The sequence below is a fragment of the Glycine soja genome, chromosome 3, assembly GCF_004193775.1.
Source record: "Glycine soja cultivar W05 chromosome 3, ASM419377v2, whole genome shotgun sequence".
Taxonomy (NCBI): Eukaryota; Viridiplantae; Streptophyta; class Magnoliopsida; order Fabales; family Fabaceae; genus Glycine; species Glycine soja.
The window spans coordinates 46,518,658-46,533,844 of NC_041004.1; the positions used below are offsets into that span (position 1 = coordinate 46,518,658).

General features: G+C 28.5%; 2 protein-coding genes across 4 annotated transcripts; one reads left to right on the forward strand and one right to left on the reverse strand.

The window, feature by feature from the left end:
* The first annotated feature begins 7,549 nt into the window (after positions 1-7,549).
* Positions 7,550-12,590, forward strand: LOC114407726 (histone-lysine N-methyltransferase SUVR4-like). Of its 3 annotated transcripts, XM_028370938.1 has the most exons (8): positions 7,550-7,982; positions 8,700-9,601; positions 9,785-10,050; positions 10,781-10,847; positions 11,287-11,337; positions 11,604-11,697; positions 11,946-12,029; positions 12,146-12,590. In XM_028370938.1, exons 1-7 carry the CDS (start codon positions 7,688-7,690, stop codon positions 12,011-12,013), a joined length of 1,743 nt encoding a protein of 580 aa, XP_028226739.1. In that variant the 5' UTR covers positions 7,550-7,687; the 3' UTR covers positions 12,014-12,029; positions 12,146-12,590. The 3 variants fall into 3 exon arrangements, with proteins under 3 accessions (XP_028226739.1, XP_028226738.1, XP_028226740.1); XM_028370937.1 differs by having other exon boundaries at positions 11,946-12,590; XM_028370939.1 differs by lacking the exon at positions 7,550-7,982 and adding an exon at positions 8,187-8,314 and having other exon boundaries at positions 11,946-12,590.
* Positions 12,591-13,065: 475 nt separating this feature from the next.
* LOC114407727 (peroxygenase 2-like) lies at positions 13,066-14,801 on the reverse strand. Its single transcript, XM_028370940.1, has 6 exons — positions 14,463-14,801; positions 14,126-14,275; positions 13,871-13,956; positions 13,678-13,772; positions 13,473-13,598; positions 13,066-13,380 (listed from the first exon to the last, which is right to left on the reverse strand). The coding sequence occupies exons 1-6, from the start codon at positions 14,572-14,574 to the stop codon at positions 13,227-13,229; spliced, it is 723 nt and encodes a 240-aa protein (XP_028226741.1). The 5' UTR covers positions 14,575-14,801; the 3' UTR covers positions 13,066-13,226.
* Positions 14,802-15,187: the final 386 nt, after the last annotated feature.

The window sequence follows — 15,187 nt, forward strand, 5'->3', positions numbered from 1 at the left end:
CTTTAAAATTAAAAATTTTGAAATTTATTTCGGTGAAAAAAATTATATATTTTTTATCTTCATAAAATTAAAATATGTTGTTTTTTCCTCGGAGCTGCAACTACTTACATGTTTTTTGTCTTATGAATACATTTTTAAAAACTTTAATTAAAAGTTAAAATACATTTTTCATCCCTATAAATAGAAATATTGAAAATTCATCTTACAAAAATTTGAATTTTTTTTCCTTGAAAAAATTAAAATATGTTAAATTCAAACCTATTTATCACTCTTTTTTTTATTGGCTTCATTGATGATTATGAGAGTGAGTGATTTATAGGGGTTAAAACCCCACACAAAATACAAGAAAAAACACTCACAAATTTGTAAATCTCTCATTTCCAAACTTTTCTTTCCTAACTTTCTTCATCTTTAAGAGAGAGGTGAATTTGGATGTCAGATTGTTGAATTTGTGGATGACATTTAATTTTACAAGAACATTGGAATTGGTAGTCTTAACATTGAGTTTGAGAATGAATGTGTTAGTTTTAGGGGCAAATTTCAAACATGTCAATATTTATATGGATGGAAACATATTTTAATATATGATTTAAGTTTTAAAATATGTCACGTAGACTCGGATTGGTTTAAGCTTAATTTTGGATCAAAAAATAACATATTCCAATTTTAGAGGATGAAAAACATATCAAAAATTTTACAGGTTCAAATTTCAAATTTTTTGATATTTGCAAGAACGAATTTCAAACTTTTTGATATTTACATGGACAAAAAATATATTTTAACCTAATTTTTAAATATTAAACATTGTTTATTTTTCATGCACTAAAGTATTAAATTTACTATTTTCACATTTTTATATTATTATGATTTTATAAAATATATGTGTTAATATATATATACATATATATATATATTAAAATTTACAAAATATATTATTATCGTTGATCTATAAAAACTTAAATAAAAAAAACATACACAAATTTTTCCACTAAACAAACATTCTCATGTATAAACGCACCATACGTTAACACTATGAATTTAATGGTTTATTCATATGACTATTAATTCTACATTTCAACCAGAAATGCTTATTTAAACAATTAATCACATAATTATTAGAATCATAATAGTTTTTAAAAATTAAATTATTTATGATAATGGAATGTTAGCTAATTGACCTAATATTTGAAATTCAAATATTTACAAATCATTAATTTGATTCAAATTTACTGCAAAATCAAATTAAAAAATTCCATGATTTGTTCATTTAAATTAATGGTTCATAATTTAATATATAATGATTACTTAAAATCAAGACAAGTATTTATTTATTTGGTCATAAATATTAATGAAGGATAGTTATATATTTTTTTATCCGTCGAAATTTAAGATAGGACCAAAAAATTTACATCGATTGCAGATGTTCAACTAAAAAAATTACTTAAAATCAAGATTTTCACGACAAGTATTTATATTATTTGATAAAAGTGACGTAATATTTTTATTAAGGTAAAAAAATCAAACCAAAAAAGCTAAATTTTCACCTTTTATGGAATTTTTTAAGACAAATATAATAATTTTTTTTTGATGAAATAATGTTTTCTGATAATATTATTCTTAAAATAATAAATAAAACATGAAAAAATATTCTAAATTAAAATTTTCTCTTATACTATCAAACGCCATAATATTGTTTGTTATCCCCTATTTATTATGCTCTAACGGACTCGGCGTGAAAATAGACGATTCTGCTTCCGCCGCTCTCTCTCTCTCATCTTTTCATTAGCACGCCTCTGGAAGGTTTAATTCTCAGCACAGGGCTGTGTGGCTGTGAATCTTTGCTCTTTTTTCAGGTAAATAACTGCTTCAACTATTTACTTTTTAACATTTCAGAGTAATGTATCTGTCTACTTCTACTCTTTTAAAGTGTGCCCGTGGTTGCAATTTCTTCACAATCCTTCATACTATAGGAGATTGTTAGCAATGCCACCATTGATAACATATTTTTTTATAGTTAATAAGCTTAAATATCTTTTTAATTTTTATAATTTCATTTTTTTATTTTTTCTTTTTATAAAACTATTTTTCTTTTTATTTCTTCAAAATTATGTTTGTTTTATTTTTTTGTTTTTATAACATGTTTTAGATAATATTTTTTTATTGTTGAAAGTATTATTTACGACATTTTAAGGACCGAAAGTAAAACAAGTTGTAAGTCTAAAAAAAATATAAGAAAGAAAAACAAAAAATGCTAAATTGTAAGAATTACAAAGATATTTAAATTTAATTAATATTGGCAACCAAAATAAATTCTATATTTTGTTAATGTGACTTTTGAGGATCACAATTTGGATTAGATTTGTCATATGGGAGAAGTGTTGGGAATACATTGTTTATTACACTCTCAAACATATTTTTTAATTTACTTAAATTTATTAAAAATAATAAAATCAAGTGAAAATTGATTTTAAACAAATCAGTTTATATTTTTTAAAAAAAAGAAAAACTGATTTCAAACAATATGAATAAAATCACCAAATATTTATTTATAATATAGATTATTGTTCACTTTTTAAGATGATAAATTAATAAAAAAATAAAATAAAATATTAAATATGTCTTTTTATGTCATTTGACACTTATCAACTAATTTGTTTGGCAAATTAGCTGAAAAGTTAAGGTCAAAAGCTAATCGGTTGAATCATAACTATTTAGTAAAATTATATGTTGAAATAGTTGAAAAATATGAATTATATAAAAGATAAAACTAATAAAATTTTTCCTTAAATATAAGAAATCAAAAGGGGAATCTAATAACTATTGAAAAACAAAAAATGAATAAATATAAAAAGCTAGAATCTAGAAAGTTAGGTATTTTAAAAAACATTACTTCAAAGTATAATCTCAAATAATATTAAAAACTACTAAAAAAATTTATTTACTAAACAATCATCCAAATTTTCTAGCTAATAAAAAAAATTAAAAATCAGTTGAAATATATTACCAAACACACTCGTTGAAATATACTACTAAAAAAATTAAAAATCAGTTGAAATATACTACTAAAAAATTTATTTACTAAATAATCATCCAAATTTATTTAGTTAGTTTGACCAACTACAAGATCATATTGAACACATCATATTGTTAAATTCATTTCATTCCTTTCTATTTCTCTCTTTCTATCACATCATATAACATAATATCTATAATTTTCTCTTTTTCCCTCCCTCTTACTAAGTGTAAAGTAGCATAATTGGTGTTCAAATATATTTTTCCATACTATAATTTTAGTTTCTTAGGTTTTAATTGTGTATCATAAGTATTACAAACTTACAATTTTAGTCTTAATTTTTTATTATGTCAATTCAGTTCTCAAGTATCCCTTGTTTTAGTCCCTCCTTTTTTATGGACTAACATTATTCTTGATAATTTATTTGAGATACTACTTCTATTTTTAAATATAAAATTATTTTAAACTAGTTCACACCTTTTAAGAAAGTCAGGTGTTTTAGTTAGAGACATTAAATTTGTTATAAATTTGTATTATATTTTAAAATTATTCTTAAAAATATTAGGACTTATCATCACTTAATTACTTTCTTCCTAATTAATCATTGTAAGCTAATCTTTTCTTTGATCCTTATAACAAAGATAAAAAAAATTTGACCTTGTTAATTCATAAAATTTATTTTAAAGTAATTAAGGGTATTTTGGTCCAAAGATATTTAGTGCAAAAGACAAATTGTTTATTTTACCTTATTAATTTATAGCATTTATTTAAGGGTTTAATGATTATGCAATGATAGTATAAAACAATTTTATACCTTCATTCCATCTCAAATCTTCATTTGAATGACTTTTAAATTAATTATTATAAAAGTCAACAAATTTATTATACAAGATATTGTGATTACATAACTATGTAATATTATTTTATATTATCCGCACATAATATTTTTTTATCTTTATTTTAAAGTAGTTAAGGGTATTTTGGTCAAAATACAACTTAAAAATAATCTAATAATAATGGACAGATAAATATAAAAAGTCTTATATTTAAGAAAAGATAATAATACATATTCTATTAAAAAAGGTAGTAATATGTATAGATTAAAATCATTTGTAGTAACCAATAATTATTTTTATATAAATATATTTTTGCCAATTATGTATGTTATTCAATAAAATTTAAATGTGGAAATGGGTTGGATTGAGTCAGGCCTTGCCTCTAACCTGTATTATATATTTATAGTCCAAGTCTAAGTCTTTTATCCATTACGAGCTTGATTCTAGCCTTTATAAAAGTTGGTCAGACCAACTTATATTAAGAAATGTAAAAATATATATATATTTTAAACAAAATCAAAGATTTTTCATTACAAATAATAAAATAATTTTAAATAACAAGATATAGACAAAATTTGCCTACAAATATTATGTATGATATGCTACTAAAGTCTTTTAAATTCCACCAAAAGCAAAAATCAATATTCATGCTACCCATCAATGCTTATGTGAATTAACCTATTTCAAACATGAGTTAAAATGATTAAAATCATCAAGCTATAAAATAATTTTGTAATTTAAATAAAATAATTCTAACACTATATATCATATTAATAATAATATTTTTATTATAAAATATTATATTACTAAATGGGTAGGCCTATCGGACTTCATAGGTTTTTCTAACCAATTTAACTAAATAGGACTTTTTAAAAATCTTAAGATGAACCTTTTACGAAATGAACTAAGTTACATCAAATCTTAAATGGATTGAGTCAACCGATGGTTCAACCTATATCCAATTTTTTTTTTGTTTAATATATTAAATTTAGATACCAATATTTAGATATATTCAATTTCAGTACTTATAATATATTATCCTTGAATCAATAATACAGTAAAAAAAAAAATCTTTGAACCAACCATGTACCTAAGTCAAATATATTTTGTTTATTTTTTTTGTAGATATTATTATTTAAATTTATGTGAAAATTTGAAATTCATAAAATTAAATTTTGACACTCCATATTACACTAGTATCTTAATAATTGATCCACCCAATCTACTTTTAAAATTTAAAAATACTATCTTTTTAATTTATTTCATTCAAAAGTCTTATTTCTTTAATTTATTATGATCATGATACTATACAATAATTTTTTGTCCTTGAAAATGAAGAAATATATTCTATTATATTTTATTTCATATTAAGAGACATGAATTTATCATAATAATGATAATATTTTTTCTTTTTATATATTTTTCTTTGAAATTATATTTTTGAATTGATCTAAATCTTAAAATATTTGTGCAATACTCTAAACCTTCAAAAAACCAGAAGGAAATACAAACAAATGAAAGTAATGGTACTCTTTAAATTGAAGAGTAATTTTTCTTTGGTAGTGAACGAGAAAAGACTAACAAAACCGAAGGAAAGATAAACTACTCCCTAAATTTAATGTATTAAAATTCAAGTTATAGTTTATTAAGATAAGTTAAATATTTCAACTTAATATGAGATTTTGAGTTTGAGATCTTAACATGCTGGCAACTATATTAAATATTTTCAATGGAGTAAACTTGTGATTCATATTAAAAATATATTAAATAAGTTATTTTATTTATTTTCATTCCTGTGCCCAAAGGCGGAAAGGAAGGAAAGTGAAAAAAAGAGAGGGTTATGAAATGGAATTGAGCTCCCAATTTCATTCTTTTCCCTTGGAAAGATGGTTTTGCCATTTGGTTTCATTTTTCGTTCTTTTCTTACCATAATTTCCTTTTCTTTTCTTTACTATCAATTCAAACCAACAACCCAAAAATGATATAACATTGCGTCTGAATTTAATATTAGACATAGGTACAAGTAGTTTAATAATGTTAAATGTTGCAAACGTGTTCGATTTTGTTTCTCTGCAATTTTGGAAAGACACTCATTTTATTGAAGATAACGCTGTCCTGGAATTTTCTCATTGCTTACTTCAGACTTCAGAGATCTATTGCAAGATGTTTCACCTTCATAATTTCAAGCTCCCCTAACATTGTTTTATATATATTGAACCTGTACAGGACTCAAGTCTTTTGTACAAGTGACTCCTGAGATAGTGGTAGATTCAGGTGACACTTTATTTTTTGGAACTTTCATGGCCCCTAATCCAAGAGTTAATAAGGCCTTTAGCTTTATGAAGGCCTTAGGAATTTCTGATAAGGATGTGAAGCCAGTGTTGATAAAGCTGTTCCGAGTTTATGAAGGAAACTGGGAACTTATTGAAGATGACAATTACCACACACTTGTAGATGCATACTTTGATTTTGAGAAACACAAGGTTCCTCTATATTCATTCTTTGTTTTTTTAAGTATATTTAAGCATATTTTATAAATTACCATGTGAATAATCTATAAATTTAGTGATTATTCACCAACGTTAATATTGTAAAACATTTTTAATTGTGATTAAATTATAAATTATTGTTTGTACGATTTTTAAAATAATTATTATAAAAATTAATAAACTTATTATACATAGTTATTTGTGATTAAATATTTCTGTAAAATTATTTTATATTATAAGAAAATAATTTTTTTTCTCATGATCTATTTATGTTGACTTATGACTTATGTAGACATACTTTTTGGGCTTACATTCTTCGTATTAGATAGTAATTATACTATTTTAATCTTTTAATTTTTAATTTTACAAATTATATTTTTCAAGTATATAATTTTTTTGATTTTGTTTGACATGACACTTAATGATGTTGTGGTAATAATAACTTGATTGTATCGTTTAACATGTTTGATTTTGATTCATAGATAAGTTTGACTTGATGATCAGTCTATGGTTTAGTCTTTGATTAAGATGATTAGATTTTTTCGTGACTAAGATTGGCTCAATGATTAATTCATATACTAACATGACTTAATTTTTCTTTTGATCTCTTTAAAATAATTGACCTATTTATTATTAATGTTAATTGTCACATCTTTGACATTTCATTATCCACTTTAAAAAATAGAAAATAAAAAGTGAACCGATTTAAATTTTTCTTATAAGTTAAAATTCACTTAATATTTTTTTTTGGTTTAATTATGTTTTTATTCATTTATACAAGAGAGGGTAACCATTTAGGCTGAGTTAGTACGTGTGTAGTTGTGAAGAAATAAATGAAAAAATGAGAGAAGTTTTCAAAATTTTGTATGAATCTCGGATTCTTTATCTTTTTTTTTCTTCTCTATTTTAATTCAAATATTTCTTATAATTTCTCTTTCATTCTTTTCTCTTCTAAACAAATAAATATTTCCTACTCTCAATTTTAATTCAAATATTTAGTTACTATTTTTATTTGAGGGGAATGATTAAAAGAAATTATCTAAATTAGGCCCTGTTACCTGTTTAATGCCCGTGTACTTGTTAGCATCTTGAGAAGATGAGAAGAGAATTATTTAATGCTCAGTAGTATCTTTGGTTGTATTGTATCATTGGAATGTGCATCAGACAGCTTTTTCCCCTTTTGTTTTTTGTTTTTCTTTTTTCTGCACATCTTAACATTTATTAATACCTTCTTCAAATAGGGAGTCGAAGGTGAGAGAAAAGCTAATGACAGTTGTCATGGTGGAGAAAAACCAAAACGGGGACCGCTTTTGGTAGATGATGATGATGACGACAAGGATTTGCAAACAATGGACAGTTCAAGTCAAATGTTAAGTGCAGAAGACAATAAAATATCACCAAAGACATTTGAACAGAAAATCATTGAGCCATCTCAAACATTCATGAAAGATATTAAGCCCAAAACCAGTTCACAAGCATCACATACAATGTTGAGTGAGGTAGAAAAGATCTCAAATTTACCTCGTGTGGCAGCTAAAGATAGAAAATCATACCCTGAGAATGCATCATCTGCAGTTGAGAAAGTGCTAGTGAAGCCAAGAACTAAGAAACTCAAGATGCAACTTGCTTCAACGAATCATATTGGTAATCATGCCTACTTTTTCGAGTATTAAGTTTTTTTTTTATTAAATACAACTTTGGTTCTTTATTTTTTTAAATTTACAAATTTTGTCCCCCTGTTTCAAAATAGACATTTCACCTTCTTATTTTAAAAAAATTATCATTTTGTTTCAATCTTTAATTTTGCTAATATTTAATTCTTACATTTTGATTAATTAAATCAATTTAAAGATCCCCTCAAATGTTTTTCCATCATCATTCATAGTCACTTTCCATGTTTTCCATAGCCTTCAACGCTCTTGGTCTCTGCATCCAAAAGAGAATTAGGGGGAAAACTCATGCCTAATTTTTAGTGGGTTAGTGACTTAGTGATACTATGAGTTTTAGCTGTTTTTTATTTCTGATGTAGATTAAGCGTGTGATTAGTTTAACATTGGAGAATTAATTTTGGATCCTGAATTGATTTTAGATAAATTTTTACATCTTTGGTTTCACGTTGGGCAGAGGATTTAATAAATAGGATCTCTCTCCTGTTAATGGTAAACCGTAAATAGGAGAGGATCCAAATCCAAGGAAAAAAACTTTCTTTAAAATAAATCCTTAATTTTAGAGAGTCCAACATCCATTGATTCCTTTAGCCAATCTTTTGTAGTGGCGCAATGAATGGTTGTTCTCGTTTTATATTGTTTCTTCTTATATAAAAAATTGCTATGTAGTTAAATTTTTGTTGATTTTCTCTAGGTTTACCTGATGCGTCGGATGAAAAACTGTGTCTCAAACCTCTGTCAACTCAGGATCAGGATATGGAAAGTAAAGATGATGTTATATCCGCCTGCGACCGTAATACCCCAGCTTATAATGGAAATATTACGATTGCTAGTTCTTCACGTCTGGGAGAAGTAAAAATATCTTTGAATTGTGACTCTGCGTTGGGACAACCAAACTTCAGTATTCCTAATTTGGATATTGTTATGAAGTTCATGGACAAGAAGTACATTCGCTCTTGCAACACTGTTGAGCCTCAATTTTCTATGGCAAAGCTATTGGATGACCTTTGCAGGATTTATCTCAAGTTGGGATATCGAAAGGGATCAAATTCCAAGCGTGCCAATTTACAGCAATATGTTAATCAAGGTGAAAGGAATCCCTTTCGTTTTATCAGTGACATAACAAAAGGTTCAGAAAAGGTGAAAATATCATTAATAGATGAAACTGGCAGTGAAGACTTGCCAAAGTTTAATTACATACCATGTAATATAACTTATCAAAGTGCTAATGTAAATATTTCTTTGGCTCGGATTTCGGATGAGGGTTGCTGTTCTGATTGTTCAGGCAACTGTCTTTCCTCACCATTGCCTTGTGCATGTGCTCAGGAAACTGGTGGAGAGTTTGCTTACACTCCTCATGGTTTGTTGAAAGAAGAATTTTTAACAGCTTGTGTATCTATGAAGAATGAACCTCAAGACCATCATTATGTGTACTGTCAAGAGTGCCCTTTGGAGAAGTCCAAGAATGAGTACATGCCCGAACGATGCAAGGGCCATATGGTTAGAAAATTTATAAAGGAATGTTGGAGAAAATGTGGATGTGACATGCAATGTGGGAATCGGATAGTGCAACGGGGCATAGCATGCAAATTGCAGGTAAGCAATTCTCTGAATACTGTTACAACGTAGAGCATATGCTTGAATTTTTGTTTGGGGTGCTCTAAATTCAGTTTGGAAAGTAAACTCAGTTTTTTGGCATGTTTGGTTATGAAAAGTATGTTTGCTTGGCGCTACCAATGTTAGCTGTTGATGAATACATTGTCATCTTTCCTTCTTCAGGTGTTTTCAACTCGTGAAGGAAAAGGCTGGGGCCTTAGAACGTTAGAAGATTTACCAAAAGGAACTTTTGTATGTGAATATGTAGGAGAAATATTAACCAATATGGAGTTATATGAGAGGATTATGCAGGATACTGGCAACGAGAGACATACATATCCTGTAACTCTTGATGCGGACTGGGGCTCAGAACAGGGGTTAAAGGACGAGGAGGCACTATGTTTAGATGCAACAAAGAATGGAAATGTCGGAAGGTTCATCAATCATAGGTAACCATATACCAAAAATTATACTACCTCTGGTCCCATATATAAGAAACAAAAGGCAACATTTTCTTGATCCTAATTATAAAAATCATATAACTACTTTATTGCTAAATTTCCTTTTTACCCCTAATTAATTGTAAGGCCTATTGATAATACACTCATTTCCCCATGAAAGTGAGTGTGTTTATTGAGTTGTCATCAAAAGAAGACATACTCATTGCTTGAAAAATTATCTTTTGAAAAATAACCTCTTTAATCATTAATGTAATGGATAGTCTTGAAATGAAATTAAAATTTATGACTAGTTAACTAACCTTACTACTTTTATTGATTTTGATAAATTAGGTAATTATTTCTTATATACAGGACAAGAAGTTTACCGTTTTGAAATTCATCAATAGCATTTTCCATTTAAAATTAGAATTACAATGTACCGATTTTTTACACTATCATCTAATTACAAATAATCGTGTGTGATAATTTTGTAAACTTTTGTCATAACTACCTTAAAAGTCATACCTTAGATGATTCCTAATTGGTTGAAAATATAAAAAAAAAAAAATTAAAGTGAAAATATAAAAATCCTTACAATGACAGTATGAAAAGTAATCTCTTAAAATTACTATTTGCAGGACCAAACATAAAATTTTGGCATCTTTAATGGCCATGTTCAGTTTTATGTTTCACTGTCTACTGTTCACCAACCATTATTGATCTTTGTTTGTTATTGCAGATGCTATGATGCAAATCTCATAGACATTCCTGTCGAAATAGAGAGTCCTGATCATCATTATTATCATGTAATGATTAGTTTCTCTTATATTTGCATAGTTCTCTTTTACCATACTGATTTACTTAATTTCTGTGCAAGAGGATAAAATTAAAGGTTTAATTGTACTTTTGATCTCTCAGATATAATAATTGTGTGATTTTGGTATCTCAGTTTCCAATTGCACGAATTAAGTCCTCCAGTTATCACAATTGTGCAATTTTAGTCACACTTTTAGTCCCTATGATATCACATTTGTGAGAGACCAAACATGATGTCATCATATGTGTCAAGCAACATGTCAGCTGCCACCATCATCTAGTGTCATGCCAACAAAATATATTTTACAGAAGAATGATAGAGGGATCAAAATTGCACAATTGCAATACCTGGAGAACCAACATTGTTATGAAGCTGAAATTAAATTCGGGCATATACTTAGATTTTTGTGTTTTGTTCCTTTTGTGCAGCTTGCCTTCTTCACCAACAGGACAGTGAGTGCAAATGAGGAGTTGACATGGGTAAGTCAGTTGGACCGATTTAAGACATACTTTTTGTTGTGCATTTGCATTAGTTTATGAATTTAGTTTAATGCACTGATGTTGTAAAGAGTTTTTGCATTATCATTTAGTTATAAATTGTCCTGCAACGTGACGGGTTTTAGAGAGCTTTTGGCAAAAAAAAAATAAAAAATCCTTCAACATTGGTGAAAAGCGTGCTTTTGTTTTGGCACCAGGCATGGCTTTCTGGTGTTAGGTCCACAATACTTATATGACATTATCTGCAGGATTATGGTATTGATTTTGATGATCACGACCATCCTATTAAAGCATTTCGGTGTTGTTGTGGAAGCGTCTTTTGCTGTGATAAGAAACAAAAAGGTTAGTTCAATTAAACAAGTGTTGTTTTGCTTAGATATTGTTTTTCTGTGATAGTTTGACTGGCTTCTCCATTCTCATCAAGCTTTATCCGTATATTGTTTATGCTTCCAAAAAAAATATCTGTATATTGTTTGTTACGTTCTAATAAATAATGTTTAGGAGGCTTTTGGTCTTTGACTATGTTGTTAAAAAGAGTATGAGAAGACTGATGAAGTTTCTACTTTCATTTATGATGATTCAACTTGTAGGAAAAGGAAAAATAGAAAATCAGATTAATGTAACAAGAGGGATGTCTGAACTCAAACAATTGGAGTAAAGTGAAGAACTCGAAGGTGGGAAACAAATAAATTCCTTGAGGGATTCCTTGTTCTATTTTCATTATGTGTCTAAACTGTTATTTCACCTCCATTTGGTTCACTTCATATATTGAAGCATCATGTTCGTACAGATTATCACTTTTAATTAGATGATTGTCTGGAAATTTTTCTCTCCAATGATGTCTTCTATGAAGCACTCTTTGATCTGCTTGGTGCCTTGGCTTAAGATGCCGTTGCCTGTCTACTACTATTCATCATTTGGGGAAGGAAGTACAATGCTGAAAATGAAAACTATGAAACTCAGGTGTCTAGATGTACAGGTGGGAGTAGTTTAGACTTTTTATGTTATTTTTGTCTGCAAATGTTTTAGGCATTTGTTGTTAATTGATTTGTAATTGTAACATCCTACCCAAAGTGGGAATATAAATAACTCAATTTGAATTTAAGTCAGAATTTTATTGTAGTCAATTAGGATTGAATCATCCTTTTAGTTAAGGATAATTTGAGATAACAATCCGAGGGATCGTTCTATATGGAAATTATCTTAAAGTATGCCTTCTTAGGCTATTTGACAAATTCAACTGAAAAGTGAAAGTTGATAACTGTTTATTTATTGAATTATAAATATTTGATAAGAAAAGAATTATTCATTAACAATGTAAAATAATTTTGTATAATCACACATTATCATGTAAGATGTTAATTTTTATTATAATTACTTTACAAATTATAAAAACAGTGATTTATAATTATTTAATATAAATGTATGTTGGTTAACTCTTGATAAAATTATCTATGATAGTCAATAAATATAAAATGACAAAATTAGACACAAATTGCAACAATCATGGAAGATTTGTAGCTACATCTCATCTCTCTTTCATATATTTGTTCTCTTTCTCTTTTCCAAATTACCATTAGGAAGGATAAAGGAGATTCTGATACCTAAATTTTCTAAAACTGTTTAATTGTGTTCTTCATTCTTGCAATTCGTTCAAATTCTAAAAATTTCAGAAAATTCTTTCGTATTTTTTGGATTAAAAACTAATTATTTTTTTAATAAACTAGAAAGTAAGTATATATATACCATATAATAATTAGACTTCTATAAGACAGCACACATACAATACAACTGCAAGACAATTTTGCACCGAAGGACGTTCTGTTTTGCAAATTTCGGTGAACTTAAAATACAGTAGGGAACAATAACTGTCAAGCCATCTTTCCAGCAGCACCTCTGGGGTTTTTAGCACAATACTCAAATAAGCTCCCATCAAAGCAACGCCTCACAGCTTCTTTTGACAGATACCCTTGTTCATCTCTTGCTAGGACATACAAAACTCCCCACTCAAATTTACTGGCAGCCCTGCAGTTAGTTAAAAAAAAATCACCCATTTTCGGTTCAAGATTCCCAACATGTGTGTGTATGCAAAAAGTTGAAAGAGAAAGATAGAGGACCAGCCAAAGAAGTCATATGCAACTCTATTTCCTTCAGTCATGTGCCACAGCTCCTTCAATGTCAATTTATCAGGCACCTCACGTGCGTACTTACTAAAAATGAATTCCAAATTTGCTGGCATGAACCTGCAAATTGCAATACTTGATGTTACCATTCACCCAAAACAGGCATAAACATGTCACTCTTATTATTAATTTTACTTACCTTCCCTCTGTGTCATAGGTACCAGTGTCACTTCCATGCTTTGCCCTATGTATGTTTTTTATGTAAATTGGGAAAAAAGGTGAAGGCAGCCATGTCTGTGTTAGAAATCATAACATGTTACAAGTAAGTGGGAGTAGTAATGGTAAGGTAAATCAAATACACTTGGGCCAGTTCCATGTAAAGGGTGACTCACAGGAAGAGTAGGGTAACTGAGAGTCACATGAATACCAATCGAAAATATGAAGGAAAGAATCACATTGAAACCGAGTGCACGGAATCCTGCAAAATTATGAAAAAAAAAAAAAAAAAGGTGTCTCCTTCGTATTAAAATAATACTACAAAATTGATCAAATTAACAATAGACACGTATTCAAAAGAAAATGGGTGAGGTGTATTAAAATCATGAAGATAAGCATAGAAACAATAAACAAGATTGAGAGTGGAGTACCCTTATATGTCTCCAATGGGTAGACCACACCATCATTGTTTAGGTCGAAGAAGGATACATGCTGCTGAAGAACGGACATGTCGTTGTGTTTGTGGCCCCGCGTGCCATTCACATTCTCCGTGTCAGGGGCACTCAAAGCTCGTGGCAAATCTGAATTGATTAAAAATAACAGATAAAAGTCCAATTCCCACAAGTGCAAAAGACAAACTTGATCAAACCCCATTAAAATTTCCTCCTTTGGAACCCTTAATTAGATGACATCTTAGGCTAGCTAGAATATCATATTCTTTAATCCCATCAAACACACACAAAAAAAGAAGAAGAAGAGAATGATTACATGGTTTGGGGAGTTTGGTGTCCAAGTCCTCAGGGAGCTTTCTCTCAGAAGTGATTGGTGCCTTGTTGGCCACTGTAGCCATAGCTTCATGGGATGTTTCTACTGTTGCCATTACAATATATTGTATTAGCGAACTTGGATGAAGTAAGAAGTTCCTTGTGTTTTCTTTTCTTTGTTTTGGATGCCGAATAATAGTAATATGCTAGGGAAGAAGAAGAACTTAAGAAGTGTGGCGAAGAGAGAAGAAGGGAAGCTACACGCTAACAGTAACAGATTCTTCCTCGTGACTAGCGTTGCAATGGGGCACACAATCTTTAACAAGTTGAGTTTTGACACCTTACCATACCATACCAAACATGCATTATTGCATTTTTTTTTCAAACAATGTTCGATTATGATTTGGCTACTCAAGAAAGTAAACTTGACGTTCTAACTTAGCGTCACGTCACAATCAGATTTAACGCAAAAGCTTGAAATGGTATTAGCATTTTAGTTTCACGTCCATTAAGCTACGCGCACCTAACAGTCACCCAGACGCAAAACCAACCTCTAGCCTCTATCTTGATCTTAATTATAGACCGAGCCGTGCAAGTCCATGCCTCTTTACCTATTTTAATTTTAAAAAATAATGGATAATTATTAGGAGAGAAATAATCAAAATTTAAAAACTGTCAAAGGATAAAATGATATAGTAAAATGCCTACACCAAATGAAAATGTTTTCTT

Excerpts from the sequence above, each read along its gene's own strand:
- LOC114407726 (XM_028370937.1), top strand. The coding sequence starts at position 7,688 with ATGGACAGTTCAAGTCAAATGTTAAGTGCAGAAGACAATAAAATATCA. Across the intron at positions 10,848-11,286 it reads CTGATCATCATTATTATCAT|CTTGCCTTCTTCACCAACAG; the intron begins GTAATGATTAGT and ends CCTTTTGTGCAG. Across the intron at positions 11,338-11,603 it reads CAAATGAGGAGTTGACATGG|GATTATGGTATTGATTTTGA; the intron begins GTAAGTCAGTTG and ends CATTATCTGCAG.
- LOC114407727 (XM_028370940.1), bottom strand. The coding sequence starts at position 14,574 with ATGGCAACAGTAGAAACATCCCATGAAGCTATGGCTACAGTGGCCAAC. Across the intron at positions 13,773-13,870 it reads TCAGTTACCCTACTCTTCCT|ACATGGCTGCCTTCACCTTT; the intron begins GTGAGTCACCCT and ends TTTCTAACACAG. Across the intron at positions 13,381-13,472 it reads GCATATGACTTCTTTGGCTG|GGCTGCCAGTAAATTTGAGT; the intron begins GTCCTCTATCTT and ends AACTAACTGCAG.